This window comes from Perognathus longimembris, chromosome 12 (genome assembly GCF_023159225.1).
Source record: "Perognathus longimembris pacificus isolate PPM17 chromosome 12, ASM2315922v1, whole genome shotgun sequence".
In the NCBI taxonomy this organism is placed as follows: Eukaryota; Metazoa; Chordata; class Mammalia; order Rodentia; family Heteromyidae; genus Perognathus; species Perognathus longimembris.
In genome coordinates this window covers 2,609,854-2,629,257 of record NC_063172.1, presented here as the reverse complement: position 1 = coordinate 2,629,257, position 19,404 = coordinate 2,609,854, and the positions used below count along the sequence as shown (strand labels likewise).

At 47.8% G+C, this 19,404-nt stretch overlaps 1 protein-coding gene across 2 annotated transcripts in view; it reads right to left on the bottom strand.

Moving 5' to 3' along the window:
* The window catches only part of Trappc9 (trafficking protein particle complex subunit 9), a 407,886-nt gene that overhangs the window by 348,797 nt on the left and 39,685 nt on the right, over positions 1–19,404 (bottom strand). For both annotated transcript variants that reach the window (XM_048358924.1, XM_048358925.1), the window contains 2 exons: positions 15,891–16,016; positions 3,970–4,186 (listed from right to left, as the gene is read on the bottom strand). In XM_048358924.1, the coding sequence (XP_048214881.1) occupies positions 3,970–4,186; positions 15,891–16,016 (343 nt within the window). The remainder of the gene's footprint in view (positions 1–3,969; positions 4,187–15,890; positions 16,017–19,404) is intronic.

The window sequence follows — 19,404 nt, the reverse complement described above, 5'->3', positions numbered from 1 at the left end:
ATGTGGGAAGGAACCCGGTGTGAGGAGTGCAGAGAGACGGCGGGGATAACCAGACACAAGTGCCAGTCTGATGCCAAGACATGGCTGCCTCCACCAGGCTGCCTTCTGCTGCCCCAGGACTCCTGACTCTGGTGAAGGCTCCACAAGGAGTCGAAGGGTTGGTTCCCCATCGACTGAGTCACAGCTGAAGGCTCTCCAGTTGCGACTGCACCCAAAGCTTGTCTCAGCACGGCCGGTTAGGGGGGTGGGGGCAGGCAAGCTGCGTCCCCAGCCCCCACCCAAAGAGGCAGATCTTTACCACTCTTCCCACTGATCTGAAACAGGTCACGAAAACACACACAGATGCAGCAGTCCCACGCACAATGAATGTTCACCGAAATGGTCAATTAGCAAGCCATTTACTGAGAACCTACTACAAGCAGACATGAGAGGAGTAAGAGAGGAGAGGGGATAAAGTGTCTGCCCTTGGAGGCCCCTTTTCTTGTCGGGGGCCCAGCAATCAGTCCATGGGAAGTGTGCTGAGAAGACACAGCAGACCATGGCCACAGCTGGTGATGCGCTAGGCTAGCTGGACAGGTGGGGTCAAGCGAGCGAGGAGGTGGTCCAGGAGGTGACCAAACAGAACTACAGGACACAGCAACCCATTTCAAGCGTGGTGACCATTTATCATAAACTCTCCAGAAATGCCAGTTGATAAATGCTGATGATATTATGACTCAATGAATTTAATGTGGTTAACACACAGTGCCAGCCTCTGACTCTAGCTGAGAAATGATTGATGGTGCCACCTGCTTTCCTGTCTTTTCCAGAATGGATTCTTCACTTATCAGCTCTCACTAATGAAGTAAAATTACCTGTTTGTGTGTCAAACTCCCCCACTCAGGTTATGAGTTCCCAAGTGTGAAGGCTGTGTGTCTCTTATTACAGTACACAGCCTGGCATGGAAGTAGGCGATCAATATTACCATCAGGCCAGCGTGGAGTCCTCCCTCGTGAACCTCACTATGGTTAGCCTACAATGTCCACTCACAAGGGGTTCTTCCACCCATGAACACTGCTGACCTCTTCTCCGACCCTGCCCTCCGCAGCCCTCTTCGCTCTTCAGCCCACAAACTTCAGCGGACAGAGGCACAGTGAGCTCATGAATTTGTCCCCCACCCCCCTCAACCTTTCAATGCCCTTCAATAGCAGTCAGGCATGCTAAAGAAATGAAAAATCAAGATGGAGTCTGCACAAAGCTCTGGTGGCTTTCTTGCCCCTGATGCCAGCCTGAAGTTATAGTAAATGGAATCCCTCTGAAGCATACCAAATGGAAATTCCATTCTCAAGGCACGCAAAACCTCTTAAAACATGCTTCTACATTCTCTCTATACGTGGCAGCGAGACTGCCCTAAAAACTTTCCCTTCTGTCTTCACAGATACTTCTTTGTACCATCCAAATTTCTCCATCATACAGGAAAAACATGTTTGAATGCTAAACACTCTCTTCTCAAATCTGGGTTTTATATCGTCTCTTACACCAGTTAACCATCAGCCTTCTGACTGGACATCCTGTAAGTTACTATGATCTGTCCAGAGATCTCAGTTCTTAACTCCAGTCAACACTACCAAGAGGCAAGCAAGGAGCTGGGCCATTGACACACAGCTCTCCTTGCCAGGGACCAGTGCTACGGGCCTTTCATGCCCCGTGGGTTTTCTTTTACCCTGTTCCCACTACAGAAGGCGGTAGTGAGAACACCTCTCCAGAAGGACAGCCACAAACATGTAAAGCACTATCCTGAGTTCCTTGTGGGTGTAAATTCAACCCTGGGAACACCCTCCCCTCCAGACACACATCCCTACTGCACAGACACAGGACCAGGACATTAGGTGGCTTTGATGAAGTCACACAAGCCAGTCAATAACAATGTCTATAGCCTCAGTCCCCTCAGACATCAGCAAACTGGGAGTAAGTTACAAAGTGAAATTGCTCACCAAGAGGCGACAGCTAACCCTGGTGTGGATCAGACTCCCCTCTGGGCCCATAGAGCCCCAGATGTGAGGCCTTGCCCTCACCAGGTGTCAGAGGAGAGACCCACGCAGCCCTAAGTTGGGCCAGTGCCAAGCGAGTGTGGCCCAGTGGCCTATGCTGAGTGGCTGAAGGCAGCAACTCGTGCAGTACAGCAGCTACCCTAGACGCACCATAAAAGTAGCAGGAAATGACGGATCAAACGTCCACAGTCACTTTTGGGGAACGATGTTTGTAGCATCCAACAAGGCCCATTTTTCTCATAAGTAAGAATAGTCCTGATTGCAAACTAGAATAAAGCTACAGTAACTAAGGCAGTGTGGTTTAGGTGAGAGAACAGGCAAAAAGTCCAACAGAACAGAAGAGAGAAGCCAGGAAGAGATCCACATGGGTGCAGTCACCTGATCTTTAACAGAGCAGCAGAGGCGGCCCGACAGAACAAACAGGCCTCCCAAAGCCACCAGCAGAACCAAGGATGCAGACAGAAAGCTTGGGCTCCTTGCAAGAAGGATATCAAAAGGGATGGCAGGTCTGAAAGTAAAATGCAAACCCCTGTATGTGACTGGCACGGATCAAGGATGAGGGGGAGATGCTGAAAGGGGTGACAATGATCAGAGGGCACTGTACTCACAAATTGACATGTGGAACTGAAACCCCTTTGTCCAACTACCTAGAGATAATTCAACTGTTTTTCAAAAGAAAAAAAATACAAATCTCTCTAGAAGGTTCCAGAAATTTTAGCCCATAAAACCCCTAAAATTAAAATGAGACAAATCTAGGTAACTGATTGTCTTAGATGCAACACCAAGGGTCTTATTCGTGAAAGAAAACCACTAACAAGCTAAAGGCCATTGAATGTTAAAGCTTCGACTCTGTAACTGACACACGCCATCAAGAGAATGAGCAGACAGGACATACACGGCAAGAACATTCGCAAAAGACATGTCCGATAAGGGACTGATAAACGGTTACTCAAGTTATGTAACAATGAGAAAACAAGCGACCTGATCTCTGAAATGACCAATGATCTCAACAGACACTTCACGGGGGGGGGGGGGGGGGGGCAAATGCTCAATATCATGTTCTATTAGGGAACTGAAAACTAAAGCATCACTGAAATACAACCACACACCTATCACAGTGGCCGAAACGCAGAGCCCTGTCAACACCAAGTGCCGGCAAGGACCTGGCACGACACTGATGGTGGCCCTACACCACGTTCCCAGCCCTTGGAGCTGCATTTTTAATTGAGTATTTTATTGTCATTATTAAGGTGATAGACAGAGGGGTGACTGTTTCATAACCCTGCCGTCCTCCCATCCCCACCTACAAGTCGTCTAGTCCATTTTCAACAGAGTGTCTAGCGAATATCCCTGTTACATTTGCTCACCATTGTCCTTCCATTTCTATGCCCCCACCTTACCCTTCCAAAGGCAGATAAAAGGAACAAACAAGACAGAAAGGGTGGGGGGGGGGAACCTCTTGTTTCCATTTCCTGGAGTTCAGTTCAAAAAATATATTACATAATCAGAAGCATCAAGGCATTGTGCCTTTGTGTCCCTCCCCTAATGTAGCTGTATTTTTATATGTATTTCCTTTTATTACATTGGAAGAGTAAAAGTGTACCACAAAACGCATAGCTCTCTGTTCACACACGTACCCATGTGTGTTTACTTCTGGTTCACTGGTTTTTGCTGACTTAACTAATTACACAAGTAAATAAGTAGAAGTCATTAGGGACATCAAGTACTTGGTTGCCAACGAGGGCCACCGTGGTGTCTGGCCCCCAGCGACAAGGTTAAGAGTGGAGGCCCACAGCACGCTCCACCACGTTCTGTCGTGCTCTCTTTGTTCTAAGCACCCGTCCTAACGCTGGGGTTTCAGGCTCTGCACCTGTCACAAAGTCTGCCATATCCAAGCAGGTACTCAAATACGTGGGACTAATGAACCAGGCATCAGCACCTTTGTTGAAGTCCTTTGGGTCCAGTGACAGACTGTAGCCGGGCAGCGTCTCAAGGAGGAGTTTGTAGCAGGCCCTCCAGCCGGGCTCCGCGATGCTGGGGGCCACACACTGCATGGCAGCCACCCGCTTGAAGAAGGCAGACTTGCGGTGGAAGCCAATGAGCTCATAGAGCTCCGACAGGATGCTGTAGCGCTGGATCTTTTCTTCTTCCGAGAGCTGAAGGGAGAAAACAGAATGCTCAGGGAAAAACACATCGAAAGATCTTTTATAAATCAAGACCTCAAGAGCCGTGTGCCAATGGCTCACACCTGTAATCTAGCTACTTAAGAAGCTAAGATGTGAGGATCATGGTTCAAATCCAACCCAGGCAAAATTATCCCAGAGAGTCTATCTCTAATTAACCAGCAAAAAAAGCTGGACTGGGCCCAGTACCGGTGACTCATGCCTGTAATCCTAGCTACTCAGGAAGTTGAGATCTGAGGATCCTGGTTTGAAGCCCAAGCAGGAAAGTCCATGAGACTCTTATCTCCAGTTAACTACCCAAAAACTGAAAGTAGAGCTGTGGCTCAAGTGGTAGAACACTAGCCTTGAGCACAAAAGCTCAGAGACAGCACCCAGGTCCTGAGTTCAAGCCCCAAGAGTAGCACCAATAAAAGCTGGACTGGAAATGTGGTTCAAATGGTAAAACCCTAGCTATGGATAGAAAAACCTGTGCAAGGGGCTGGGAATGTGGCTTAATGGTAGAGCGCTTGCCTAGCATACATGAAACCCTGGGTTCGATTCCTCAGCATTACACACACAGAAAAAGCCAGAAGAGGCACTGTGGCTCAAGCGGTAGAGTACTACTAGCTGTGAGCAAAGAAAGCCAGGGACAATGCTCAGGCCCTGAGTCCAAGGCCCAGGAATGGCAAAAAAAAAGAGAGAGATATGAGTGGGAGGAAAGGGAGGGAGGAGAGGGAGGGAGGGGAGGGAGGGAGGAGAGGGAGGGAGGGGAGGGAGGGAGGGAGGGAGGGAGGGGAGGGAGGGAGGGAGGGAGGGAGGGAGGGAGGGAGGGAGGGAGGGAGGGAGGGAGGGAGCCAAAACCCATGCAAGGGAGTCAGGCCTTATTCAAGCCTCAGAACTGACACACATGGGCATGCACACACACACTTCATGAGACATCAAGGAGTGGGACAGCCATGGTGACCACACTGAGAAGCTCTCAGGAGCTGCTGTACAGAGCCCGGGGTACTCCATGAGCCACAGCTCCAAGTCATCTTTATGTGCTAAGAAGCCCGAGGTCCTCTGCCAGGAAGTGTTTGCTGTCACGGAAGGCATCCTTCAGCAAAGCAAAGAAAGGGAACAACAGGCCTTGGACAGAGACTTTTGTCACACATAAAACTTAAAATGTGATGCAGAGAGCCCTGTGTACTGACACACTGGGGTCAGTACTGCCTCGACATGAGCCTTCCAAGATTACAAGACCTCAGTGCATTTTCCTGACTCCACACTGCATTAACAACTTGTCTCGCTGACCAAGCATCTGCTGTAAGCCAGCAATTGTACCATGCCTTAGTTTATGACCACAGCGATCCCAGGCGCAGTTAGGATGTGTGAAGCTCAGGACGGAGGGCGGGGAGTCATGTATCCTGTCCACTCCAGCCTGCTACCCCATAAAGGACGGCAGGCAACCCCATGCTGCTGCCTGAGGGGCTGCATTTCTCTGCCTGAAAAGATGGCAAACTAGCAGGCAAAGAAACAGGACGATGCAAAGAGCAGCAGTGGAAAAGGCAGGCCCAACTCCAGCTAAGGAGCGACAGGGCTAGACCAGGCACTGGAATGGGCTGTCTGGGTCTCCTCCCACCAACTCTCTCCCAAAAGCTTCTGTGGTGAGCCTTCAGCTATCTGCTGCCTCTGTCCCCAAATTCTATGCCCTCCAGACCCTCTAGCATCATCTGTCTCCTACTCTATTCATGTGTATGTTGCACCCCCTGCCAGGACTGGCAGAACATTCCATGGCAGCGGTATCATTTCATGCGCACACTGCTGAGGCATAAACACCTCCACTACCCTCTCCACAAGCTCATCAACATGTGATGCTATCCATCTCTTTTATTTTAGCCATTCTTTGGGTTTAATTTGCATTTTCCTGGTAAGTAGAGTGTTGGCCATCTTTCCATATGATTACTGGCCACTTGTGTATCATCTTTTGTGAAGCACTTGTTCACATCTCTTGATAGTTTTTTAAATTGGGTCATTTGTCTTAGTATTGAATTATAGTAGTTCTTTATTTGTTCCAAATGTAAGTCTTCAGTCATATAAGTTTTGTGAAGATATTCTCCCAATTTGTTTTCCTAAGGGAGTCTTGATAAGCAGAAACATTTCATTATGACACAGCTCGTGATTCTTTCGCTTATGGCTTGTGCTTCCTATGTCCTTGGCTAAGAAACCTTCACCTGAGGTCACAAAGATATGCTGTGTGTTCTTCTAGAAGCTTTATGTGTTAGTGATGATCTGATGGTACTTCAAGCTTCCTAGAACGATGCTTCTGCTTTCCAGGCATGTGCAGCTCAACCACTAAAGGACTCCAGGGCAGAGAGGGCCACCCACGGCCGGGGGCTAGAGGGGTAGGAAGGTGAGGCTGGACTACTTACTGCTCCCATCACACATCTGGAAACCCCAAGGACCTCCCCTGCACCTGCTGTGTGCCAAAGGCGACAAAAGATATTGGGAGAGAAAAAATAATAGTCGCCAATGGCTGGTGACTCACACCTATAATCCTAGCTATGCAGGAGGCTAAGATCTGAGAATCATAGTTCAAAGCCAGCCCAAGTATTTTATCTCCAATTAACTGGAAATAAACAAACTGGAGGCATGGTTCAAGTGGTAAGGCAGGAGAAGTGAGTAAAAAGAACTGGGCTAGAGCACAAAGCCCTGAGTTAAAGCCTGGGGACTGGCACAAAGACCCACATGTGCACATGCACAAAATAGTGATCTAAGCTGGTGACCTTAATGAGTCCACTATTCAAGTGAAAGTGACGGCCAAGACAGGATTCCAAGCCCTGGCCTTCACACATCAGAGTGTTCATGTGTCCTTCCAAGAAACCTGCTTGGACAAAAGGCAACACTTCCCCTCTTCTCCTTGTCATCTGACTGTAATAAGACAGCAAAAGACAAGCACTGGGCTGCAAATGGAATGGAAATTTCTTGGAGCCTGTGGAGGGAGCTTTCCAGCTGCAGGCAGCCACTTGACCAGGAAGCCTCTCATCAGCATGAGTCCTGGGCGCTGAGGCCAGAGCTGCACGTGGCCAGTGGACATGGATGCGGCAGCACAAGGATGAGGAGAAAATGAGGCAGTCCTGAGCAGAGGCCCAGCCGTGATCTCTATGAAAACTTGAAATGGAGTCAAATCCCCAAACTCATTTCCAATCTGCTGCTCTTTTAGGGAGCAATGCTCAGAACGTGTTTGCTCTAATTCTCCAACAGGCCTCACAGTCACGATGTCTCGACCAGAGCCCAGATGGTAATGGCAGTTCCAACCTGAGTGGCTCAAAGATAGCTCAAGACAAGAGGCCTTCCCCACAAGACACCACTGGGGAGCTCCAGCAGTACTTCACCCTCCTGCTGCCAGCAGGGAAGTGAACGTGGACCCTTTCCGTCCCACAACAGGAAAGAAAGCAGGCCAGTGCACTGGCGAGGGAGAGGCGAACTCATCACGGTGCAGGCAGAAGGTCTGGGCCCGGCCTGTTGCATCGCTAGCTCCCACTATTGGCTACTCTACTAAAGTGGGGGGAGGGGTTGTCAAATCCAAGTCAAGTTGTTGAGAAGGCACCCTGAATTTGCCACCTGTGGACAGGTAGCAAAGACATAAAATTCTCAGTGGGTGTTCAAGAAACGGGTTATGACCTTCAAAATCACTGGCTCCAACCAAAGTGGCTAGCCAGGGAAGCTCAAAGCTGTGGCTCAGCTACCATAGGCCTCTGCACACACAGGAACTAGTAGGGATCTGAAGAGCAGTGGTCGGTGGCTACTTTGGGACCAATAGAGTGCTGACTGGGGACAGAAGCAGAAAAGAAAAGGGAGAGACCAGGCACTCCCCAGTTTAGAGATCACATGCCATTTCTCTCCACAGTTACGCCCAGTCATAATCACACAGACAGAAAATACTCGAAATTACAAAACTTCCATTTAGCTGAATATGGTGGGGCATGCTTATATTCTCAGCTACTCAGGAGGCTAGGACAGGAAGCTCGGAGCTGGGAATATGGCCAAGTGGAAAGAGCGCTTGCCTCCTATACAAGAAGCCCTGGGTTCCTTTCCCCAGCACCGCATATATAGAAAACAGCCAGAGGTGGCGCTGTGGCTCAAGTGGCAGAGTGCTAGCCTTGAGCAAAAAGAAGCCAGGGACAGTGCTCAGGCCCTGAGTTCAAGCCCCAGAACTGGCAAAAAAAAAAAAAAAAAAAAAAGACAGGAAGCTCTCTTGAGCCCAGGAATTCAAGACCAGCCTGAGCAACATCATAAAAGTCTGTGTCAAAACTAAATAAATATGGCTGGACATGGTGGTAAACACCTGTAATCCAGAATGTGGGAGTGAGGTAAGAGAATCTAACATCAATCACCCCCCAAAAAATTAATATCAACTCCAAATCCTCACATTGTACATTAAAAGTGAAACAAGCATAGGAAGAAAGCTGAGATAAATCACTATTTTACCTCAGATAGTCCTTGTCTTATAAAGAATTCTTTATTGGAATGAAATTTGCCTAACTTTGTAATTAAGGCACCAAGTAGAATAGAAGTTGAGGGGGCATACAAGATGAAGAAAGGGAGTAAGGCAGGAAAGGAAGAAGACGAGCTACACAAATATAAAATTCTCACCTAGGGGTGAAATTTTCAATTCCCAAACATCTCATCTAAGCAAGACACAGACGTAGATGCCTCTCCTACAAGGAGACAACCAAAGTAAAAAACAAACAAAAAGAAACCCAACAAAACAAAAGGGCTACCAGCAAAACAAGCCTCCTTCCTGGAGAACGAAGGGAGAGCTGCTGGCCCCTGGCTGCTCATATCCAAGATCGGAAGACAGCATTGTGGGGATACCAAAGGCACTGAACTGGTCTATAGATTCTGCGACGTCCGTGCCAAAACCCTAGCTGCCTTCTTTGGAAAAGGGGACAAGCTGTACCAGAACAGGCAGGACCATCGTGGAAAAGAAGCACAAAAGAAGACATACTTCTCAACTTTACAACTCACTCCGAAGCTGCAGTGATGTAGATCATATGCTAATCTAAGAACAGGTGCATGAATTTGGTAGAGTAACATGAAGGGTGGAAAAAAAAGAAGCCTACAGTTATGGTTCACTAATTTACTGCTAGCTCTGCAATATCATTTCAACAAGTAGTGCTGGGTCACCTGGATACTCATGTGCAAAAAACTGAACCCTACCTCACACGATTTATTTTAAAAAGTAAGAAGGAAGCCTGTAAAATTCCTGAAGTAAAACGTTGTAATCTTTATAGCTTTGGCAATGATTCCTTACATATAACGCCAAAAACACAAACTAGACTTCATCAAAACTGTGCTGTGAAAGAGACCACGGAGAAAGTGAGGGCAAGCATCATGGTGTGCAACTACTCAGGACACATGACGATCACATGAGTCCAGGCACTCAACAGCAGCCTGAGCAACATCATGAGATTCAGTCTCAGGGAAAAAAGAAAAAAAAAGAAAAAAGAAAAGAAAAGACAGCTAACATCAAAACAGGAAAGCAATTTTCTAAAGCACAAATCTGATAAGGGACTAACATCTAAAATACACTACAAACTCACAGCTAAATGATACAAAGAAAAGAAAGCGCAATTATAAACTGCCAAAGCATTTGTTAATAGGCTGGGGTGGCAGCATGCTAAGTACAGCACACACCTGAGCATGCTAAGAGCATGCTGTGTTCACCCTGTATTCAATCCTGGGTACGGAAAGTATATTGATAAAATTAGCAAAGAACTGTGATCAACATGAAAGTGGTCAGGAGGCATATAAGAACACACTGGGGGAATGCAAAACCAAACCACCACAAGATACCACTTTGCTCCCACAGGCTAGTCATAGCTAAAAAAATGGACAATGACAGGTGCTGACAGGGAAGGGGAAATCCTGTGTGTGCTGACAGAGATGGAAACTGGTACAGCTGGCTTGGAAACAGGTTTAGAGTTCCCAAAAATGCTAAATGGGGCTGGGGACTAGTGCCTCATGCCTGTAATCCTAGCTTCTCAGGAGGTTGAAAGCTGACGATCATGGCTTAAATTTTAAAGCCAGTTTCAAAGTGTCACAGGACTCCTGCCCAAGCAGGGTTAGTCACCAAAAAGCTGAACGTAGAGCTGTGACTCAAGTACAGCACCGGCCTTGAATTAAAAAAAAAAAAAAAAAAAGGCTCAAGGACAGTGCCCAGTCCCTGGCCCAAGCCATAGGACTGGCACCAAAAACGAAAAAGCTAAACAGGGTTCCAGGGCCAGAAATTCCAATCCCAAGCCCAGAGCCAAGAGGGCTAAAAAGATGTTGCCACAAAAACCGGTATGTAAGTGTTTATGACAGCATTATTCATAATAACCAAAGGAAAGGGGGGGAAAAACAATATCCACCAATTGATGAATAAGCAATACATGGAATGTTATCTGGATATCAAAAGGAACAGTTTCTACTACAACATGGATGCGCCTTGAAACCGCTCTGCCTAGTGACTAGATCCACACAAAAGGACAAGCACGGTCATTTACGGCAGTAGGCAAGTGCTCACTGCACTGCGCTGGCAGCTTTCCTCGAGGCTGGACGTCCTGCACCTAAGAATAGGCTTGAGTCTACTTAGTAGGTACCGAGTAATGAAAATGACCCTTCACGGGAGGGAGAGCCTTACGGGTGCAGTGCAGAGAGGGCTGGAAGCTCTTGGTGCAATGCCTTGCCCATCCACCGCCAGCCCCTGCCGTCACTGCTGCTCAGAGGCACAGTGCCGACGCAGGGCAGAGAGGGGAGCACGCGTCCGCGCCCACTCCGGTGCAGGCACCGGGAAGCATCGTGTGTGCCTGGACTCTGAGGGCACTGCAGGAGATGAGTTCACACCTGCTCTCGCACCTGCGTGCACCGCCACGTTTCCCTAGTAAAAATGTGTGGACCTCGAGACTCAGCTCAACCTGAATCTCCTAAGGTGAAAAGAAGTTCCAAAAGCGATGCATGTCTGCTATACGCTCTGTGTATGCACGCGTTTACATCCTGCCTCCTTCCAAAGAAGGACCCAAAAGCAATTTCTCTTTTTTTTTTTTCAACTGTATTTTTTTTGTCTTTTCTTTTTTGGTACTGGGGATCGAACCCAGGACGTTGCACTTGCTAGGCAAGCGCCTTGCCACTGAGCCACATCCCAGCCCTCCAAAATCAATTTCTTAAACACACGCAATACACCAGCAATAACAGCACAGAGATCGAAACCGGGATGAAGAAGAAACAAGGATTGTAATTACATGAGGCTAGGGGAAGGTGAGATCGCAGTGCCTGGAGCGCAGTGTGTGCGGGAATCAAGGCACGCGTGGACGCTCCTCGAAAACAGCTAGTGTACCAGGGAAAGGGGGTGCAGTGTGGGAAACGGGGTGCAGTGCGAGTCTCACAAGGCACGCTGCCGGCACATCCCCAGGTAGGGAAGGCTCCAGGGCGGAGCACCAGCCCCCTCCCCAGTCCTCTCCCTCCGTCCCTGCCTCACTGGCTGCAAGGACGGGGTCAAAGCTCCCCTTCTCCTCCGACGGTGGCCGAGAGCCGCTGCTTTGCTCACTTGCCACTTCTTCTTCCCTCCTATGCCTGTTCCCCACCAACCCCTCTCTCCAAAAGAGCAGAGTGACACTCTACATCCTGGACTCTTGTTCAACCAGAAAGTTCTCAGCTGCCTCTCTTTTCCATCCCTGGTGGAAAAAGCCGATTTTCCTCCCTCCTCGTGTGAGTTTCTCTGTGAGAGCCACTCTGAAAGCCGAGGGCCCTGCTGGCCGGGGCTGACCTGTCTCATCCGTACCTAAGCCGCATTCCTATGCGTCCCCCGTCCTCCATGCCTGACTGCCAGCCCTACAATGGCTGTGAGCCGGGCTCTTGCAGGTTTCCTTAGCAACAGCTTCATTAAGGAACTGCATCCAAAAATGTAAAGAGGCTGTTCTTCCATCTGAGCAGAGCAGCCTGCATAAAATTTGAATGTCTTTGAAGAGAAATTAACCAGAGACAAAGAGGTTGCAAGGCTTAGTCAATGGTATCACAAATCAAAATGTTCTTCTTAAGTGGTTCGAAATCATTCCTGAACTTTCCCACATCTGGTAAGGGCAGATTTTTGTCTACTTTTTCGAATAATTTCTTACTCACTTTCTCTTTTGTCACTTGCCATTTCTACTGAAGAAAGGAAAAAAAAAAGTCTCAATCATTCCAGTTGCTACCTGGTAGATTTTCAAATCACAGTTGACCGGATTTAAATCTTGAGCGTGGACGACGTCCTTGAACGAGGGCAGCAAGCAAGCCGCGGAGATGCTGCGTGGAGCACTTAGCAGTCAGCCCGCAGCAAGCCGACGGTGCCCTCCGGAACAACACGACGGCAAGCTTCCCAGCACCTAGCGGCAGAGCAACAAGCTCTGCGCTCATCTTTTCACAGCTATAGAACTTATTTTCCTAGGATTAGTATCACTAGGGCAATCCCAACCAGAAAATTCCCCAGACCTTGGGGTGGGAGTCTTGTCCTCTGCAGAAAGGACTCGGTGGGGAGTAAGTGCTCCCGTGTCTATGTGCTTAGAGCCTGTTTCTCTATTCCGACTTCACACTTGGGCTTTCCGTTGCTCACTGAAAGGTCAAGAAGAGGCAGGCATCCCGCACAGAGCACCGCCGAGGGCAGTGAAGGGCAGAAAACCCTCACCCCTAAATCACAGTCTACCTTCCTTCAGCCCAAAGTTCTGCTCTGCAAGTAGGAATGGCTACTCTTGGAAGACATAGTTGTAAGGGCACACAACCCCAGGATGAACAGTCGTGAACCAGCCTGAGTTGCTGCCTGCGCCCACACGTGCCAGGGAACGCCCTGTCTGTGCCCAGCAGAGTCTCCAGCTGTGTGCATGCATCACCCGATTGTTCATAGGTATAGGAAGAAGGGAACATTGCTGTTCTTGCTTTACAGACTTGGAAGTAGAATGAGGTGTTACATAACTCCTCTGGGCCACACAGTAAGGAAATGGCAATTTAAGCTTAAAACCGGGGGTTGAAGCCCAGGCTCCTCCCGCCCCAGCTCTTCTGCACCACCTGCCTGCAAAATGATCATGTCTGGTACGCATATCTGAACACAGCTGGTAGAAAACAAAAAGCTTGCTGCCGTGTGGTAGTTCCAGTTAGTTGTCAGAAATGAGGCACCCTGACCACAAGGGACAAGTTCAACTCGTGCCTCTACCACAGCAGATGGACCCTGCACCCAATTCTACAGAGACCTTTTCCAATACCGGTGAGTCCAAAGGCACTACTTATCAGTTTTGATGCTCATGCAGGGGTTTGTTTTCTTGTTTTGTTTTACCAATCCTGAGGCTAGAACTCAGGGCCTAGGTATTGTCCCTGAGCTTTTTTTTTTTTCTTTTCTTTTTTGCTCAAGGCTGACACTCTGCCACTTGAGTCCCAACTTCACTTTTGGCTTTTTAATAGTTAAGTGGAGATAACAGTCTCAGAGACTTTCCTGCCCAAGCAGGCTTTCAACTATGATGCTCAGATCTCAGCCTCCTAAGTAGCTAAATTACAGCGGTGAGCCACTGGCACCTGGTTTCATGCGGGCATTTTTACAAGCACAGGAACCGACAGTACTCACAGATCGGTTCCTTTCAAAATTTCACATTTGCTCAAATCATTCCCCAGGAATAGATTCAAGTCATCAACTCTACAATGGAACACACTTGATCAAGAACCAAAAGCTTGTTCTATTTCAGAAAAACTACAGTCCCTTCTTTTTATTGTGATTATAAAATCCCACCAGAACTCATTATTTCTGCCTGCCCATCTGGCAGACAAACATCCAGATGAGTCAACAATGGCAAAGCACCAGAGCACCACGCTGGGGAGGAGAGACGGGCAGCCACCCTGGCACTGGGTGGCGAGGCCTGGATGGCTCTTCCTGTGAGCCTTTGCTGCCCTCTAGTGCTCCAAAGTGGCAAAGACAGGGCTGTTCCAAAGGCAGCACATGCCCGCGTGTTGAGGAACACTTTATCTTCTTAGGGAAAAAAAAAAAAAGTCTGAACATGCCCACCCATGGAAACGTCTCAGCAGGATCAAGTTTTGAGCGTTGTTTTGCAAAGACAGGGGTAGTGGTTAAGAGCCCTCGAGTCTTAAAGAAGCAACTAGTGAAACAGCTGTGGCTGCTCTCCTCCCCAGAACCCTTCCTGCTGGCTCCTGCCACACAGGCTGCAGTTATTGTGCCTTGGGCCTTTGAAGGTCTGCCTCAAGATAGCCCCGCTGCTCTGTCTCAGGTTTCCCCTGGGAACCCTGCTCCTTCCAGTCCCTCCCAGAGGGCAGCACTGAACCAGCACCAAAGAGTCTCCTGGCCGCAGGGAACTTGTGTGCTGCTGCTTCACAGGTGGAAATACCAGATGCTGGCATCACTGAGTGACTGCTGCTCCCAGTAGAAAGGCCTACTGGCTCCTACTCCTGCCTGTCTGGGGAGGCTCAGCCCTCTTCATCTGCAAGCAGGGCAGATGCCAACGTCTCACCAGCTGCCACTGAAGCACCGTCTCCTCACCTTCCCTCACAAACACAACTGCTCCAGCCTCCGAGTGACATCTGGCTCCCAGAGCTCAGACCTAACATGGCACCTGCACCCTGTGCCTTGGCTCAGAGGCTCCTCAGCCCCCACGGCGGTCCCTTTCTCTCTGAGGGTGATCTCTCAGCACCCAAGAGTCTCAGGCCACACCCCAGATCTCATACAGCAAGGGCGGGAACCTCCCACCTCTCTCTGTGCCCCCTCCTAACACAGCACTACTTGGCCACGGTCCTTAGGTGAAAGAACTTGGCCCATGGGCCCTCTAAATTATTTAGTATGTAACAGGTCAGACACACATGCCTCTCATAGGCTTCCTGTGGGCCACTGTGGCCAGCTGTGTATAATGATTATTTTGTGTTTTGGTAATTTTGTATGGTCTGTGAATAATGCTATCGATGTCCAAATGTCTATTTGCAGAAAAAAAAAATGGCTCCCCACTCCACTCCAGCAGTGCATGCTGGAGGCCTCCCCACAAAGACCCAAGTCAGCCCAGCTGCACCCATAATCTCCGCTGGAGGATTTCACATGATCGATGTGTTCATGCTTTCATACAAGGGCCTGGGAAGGTCAGCAATAGCTAGCACAGGGTGGAACCACACATGTACCCACACATGTGCACACCCACAAACACACAGAAACACACACACACACACACACGGGCTTTCAAGTGTTGGGATGTCGTTCAGTGGCATAGCCCTTACACGGCATGCATGAGACGCTAGGTTGTATCCCCAGCATTATTCCAACTCAGAGTTAACTAACACCTGTTGGTCCTACAAAATATTTTCAGAAACTTCACGTTTTATAAACCCAACAGCCCAAACAGAGCTACAAATGGCAAGTCATTCACAAGTAACAAAATACAGGCAGGAGCCATGAAGCATGGCCAAGAATGCCAAGTGGTAGGAGGCAAAGTTATTTCTCCCATAAAAAGATGTTGACAGGACAGCAAATTCCAAAGGATGGAAACAAAATACAATAAAATGAGGAAGTAAAATATATAAACAACAGCCACTTGGCTCTCAAGCTACAACTCCATCATTTTATCATGCCATACTGCAAGTGGCACTGCAAAACCAGCTGGAAGAGAAGTGAAAGACTCCCTCAAACTGTACCACCTCCTCCACAAGGGCAGAGGCTCACCTGCCGGAGGTTGATGTACACCGCGTTCTGCAGGAACTCCGAAGCTTCCATGCTGCGCTTCTGAATTGCCAGGACACGCACGGCCTTGACACAGGCCTCCAACTCAATGACACCAGCATTCTTATACTGTAGGGCACAAAGAAGGAACCCCCATCAAAAAGGGAAAAGAAGTTGCTGATACCCCTCCCACCCCACAGGGCACAGGCATTTCCAGGAAAGCCTGCCCTTCATGAGTGACCCGCGACTGCCCATCAGCTTGCATGCATCGAAACAATACAATCACCATAGCTTGATACTGTATAAAATTGCAAAATTCAGAGTCTGACTCACATACACGGAATTAGTAAGACGGAAGCATGTCACGTGAGGGAACACGCACTCAGCCAGGCAGCCACGGGGCCCAAGGCTGGTCCTCCTCCTCCCTCCCTTTTCCCTCTACGCTGCTGTCTCCCTCAGCTCCACCGCAAACTGTCCGCACGATCTGCAACTCTGCCATTCTCTCTCTCTTTTTTTTTTCACCAGAGTCTTTTATCCTTATTGTTTTCCCTCCTTAACTAGATTGGAGTAATTTTCAATTGATGTAACTGAGGGGGGAAAATTCTTTAAACTAGATAGAAGTTTACAGAAGTGGCGTCCATGTGAACAAAGAGAGCGCAGGCCGGGCAGGGCAACGCACTGGCACCCTTTTCAGAGAGGTATCATGACACACAGAATACCACATGTGCAGTCAATTACAGGCCTGGCATGGTGTGTCTACTCATGAAAACACAGCTTGCCTGTTTGCCAAGCATTACACAGATCTGGTCATTTAAAAAAAAAAAAACCTACTTATAATTACAGTCCCTGAAAAGAGAAGTCTACATTCTTTCCTCTTTTCCAAACCTGAAGCACACAAATAATCTGGCATATTACATGCAATTAATCAAAGATGATCAGCACATGGAACTGTTTATACTTGTCTAGCACTAGCAGTAAAGCCAAATACCTACCCATTGTGTGTATCATTTAACAACACAATAGAAACTGACAAGGAGACTTGATTTCACTGAGATAAAAAAAAAACTACATTTCCTTCAAAACTTTTCTTCCACACATTTTGTACATACAATATTAAATAGGTTTCAAAGAGAATCATGAAAAAAATCATTCAAAATATGTTATATACAACTATAGGGAGATCCCAGAATCAGTGGGGATGTAGAAAAGAATGGACAGTAACTGACCACTGAGTCTCCAGTCCTATACAAGCACTGGCTTGAACATGAGGCCTGGGAAGAAGGCACCGGGCCCCATATTCACTACTGAGGCCTAAGTAATAACCACCTGCCAAGATCCCAGCTCAGAGCCATGGAGTCAGTACTTTAAGAATAAATGAGAGAACTCTAAAACAATTCTAACACAAAACCTCTAAAATAAATGGCTCCCCAAAAACATCCTTCTTTAAGGTCACAAAGCTAGTAAATGGTGAAGTCAGGGCTGCCTGCCCCAACCCTAAGATGGAAACACAGCCTGTCACCTCACTTAGCTCAGGTCTAGCCTCTCTGGCCTTGGCACCCTGCCTATGTGGGACTGGGGAGCCAAGGACAACAAAGAGGGGGTACATGTCCCAGGACATCAGCAAATCAGCACAAAAGGCTGGGGAAGCATGCTTGAGCCCAAGCTGATTAGAAACCCAGGTTCCAGGCAAGAGTAGCCTTCTCTGCAAAAGCCAAGACACCAGAACCAAAGCAGGCCAGGCCTGGCCCTGCCCTCCCAGAACCCCAACAGGCCAGGCCCTCTGCCCTCGCACACGCTCCCTTACTACCTGTGCACAGAGTGACACAAGTCCCAGCTTCTCGTGCCCCTCTGTGACAGTGCTAAAGACCTGTGACCTCCTGAGTCTGATTCCTGACACCGCTAGAGGGTGACACTGATTAAGGGGTGTAATCATACACTGACATGCTGAAGTGAAACCCTTTTATACAACTAAAGATGTTTTTAAATCTGCTACCAAATGTGTGTGTGTGTGTGTGTGTGTGTGTGTGTGTGTGTGTGTGTGTGTAAGTTAACCAGCGCATGCAACATGGCAAATTATACAGGACTTTAGACGTTCACAGACAGTGAGACCAAAGGAGGATATTCTTAGGGGAGGATCACAAAGGTGCAATGCCTTTGTGCATCTGATCATATAAAATAATATTTCTCAAAATGAACTCCAGAAAATGGAAACAAAAGGTTTTCTCTTTGTTGCTGTTTTTGTTTTCTTTTCTTTTTTTCTCATTTTTTTCATTTATCTGTTTTTGGAAGAGGGGCACAGAAATGGAGGGTCAAAGGGTCAACAAATACAACAGTGGTACTCACTAGACACTATGTTGAAAATGAACTATACAACTTGTGGGTGGGGACAGGAGAAAAGAACTGGGAGAGAGCAAGGGAAGAAGTGATGCTGTCCAAAAAGAAAAGTACTCATTACCTGACTTAGGTCATTATAACCCCTCTGTATATCATCTCTACAATAACAATTTTTTAAGTTAACCAATGCAAAAAAAAGATGGAAGTATGGATCAGTGGTAGAACGCCTTCTAAATCAAGTGTGACATAAATAAGTCCTGAGTTCAAACCCTAGGAATGCCAAAAAAATAAACAAAGAGATTTTTTTTAAATGCCCCCGTAGCTCAAATTGTCACTTCTCCATTCCTCTCTACCAAGTAAGAGAATATCCTCAGGCAAAAATTAGAAACCCAGGAAGAAATCATTCACAAAGCCAGCAAGTGTCTACATCAGAGGCTTTACTGTCAGCCTCTGAGAAAGAAAACAGCGGTGTGCTTCTCATCATCCAGCAGGAGGTAAATCATGTTTTGTGTGTGTGTGTGTGTGTGTGTGTGTGTGCGCATGTATGTGTGCATATGCACTGTGTGTATATGTATTTGTACATCTGTGTATGTGTGTGCCTCAGTGTAGGTGTACACATGTGTATCTGTGTGTATAAATTCCTCTGCTTATGTGTGCATGTGTACCTGCGTGCATCTGTGTGTGCATGAATGTCCACATGTGTGCACATTGCACATTACACTGATACTTCATTATGATGCTGCAAGCTTCCAGGCAATTCTAATCTAGAGGCTTGGGTCACATAGGAAAGTAGAGGTGAAAGAAGAGAGGAAAGAAGGGGGGAAAAAAGCCAGATAACACAAAGGAATCAAAATGCAGGCAGAGAAAGGCAAGACATTAATTTTCCTTTCCAACCTGCATAAGTCCACATGAGGAGCTAGCTCTCCCCCAGATGCCCTGTGGAATACTAAACTCGGGGGAGGAGACAATAACCAATGTTTTATTGAGCAGTACTAATGAGCCTGTCACTGTGCTAGACATTTATATACATAAAATCATTTACCCTGATTAAGCATTCTACGCAGCAGACCTTCATTTCCCAATTTTGAGAGAGGAAGGAGAAAAGCTGGATCTCAGAGGCCAGAGCCCTGACTGCAGTCAGACAGCCCTAGGGAGTAGGGGGCTCTGTCCACACTCAGCTGCC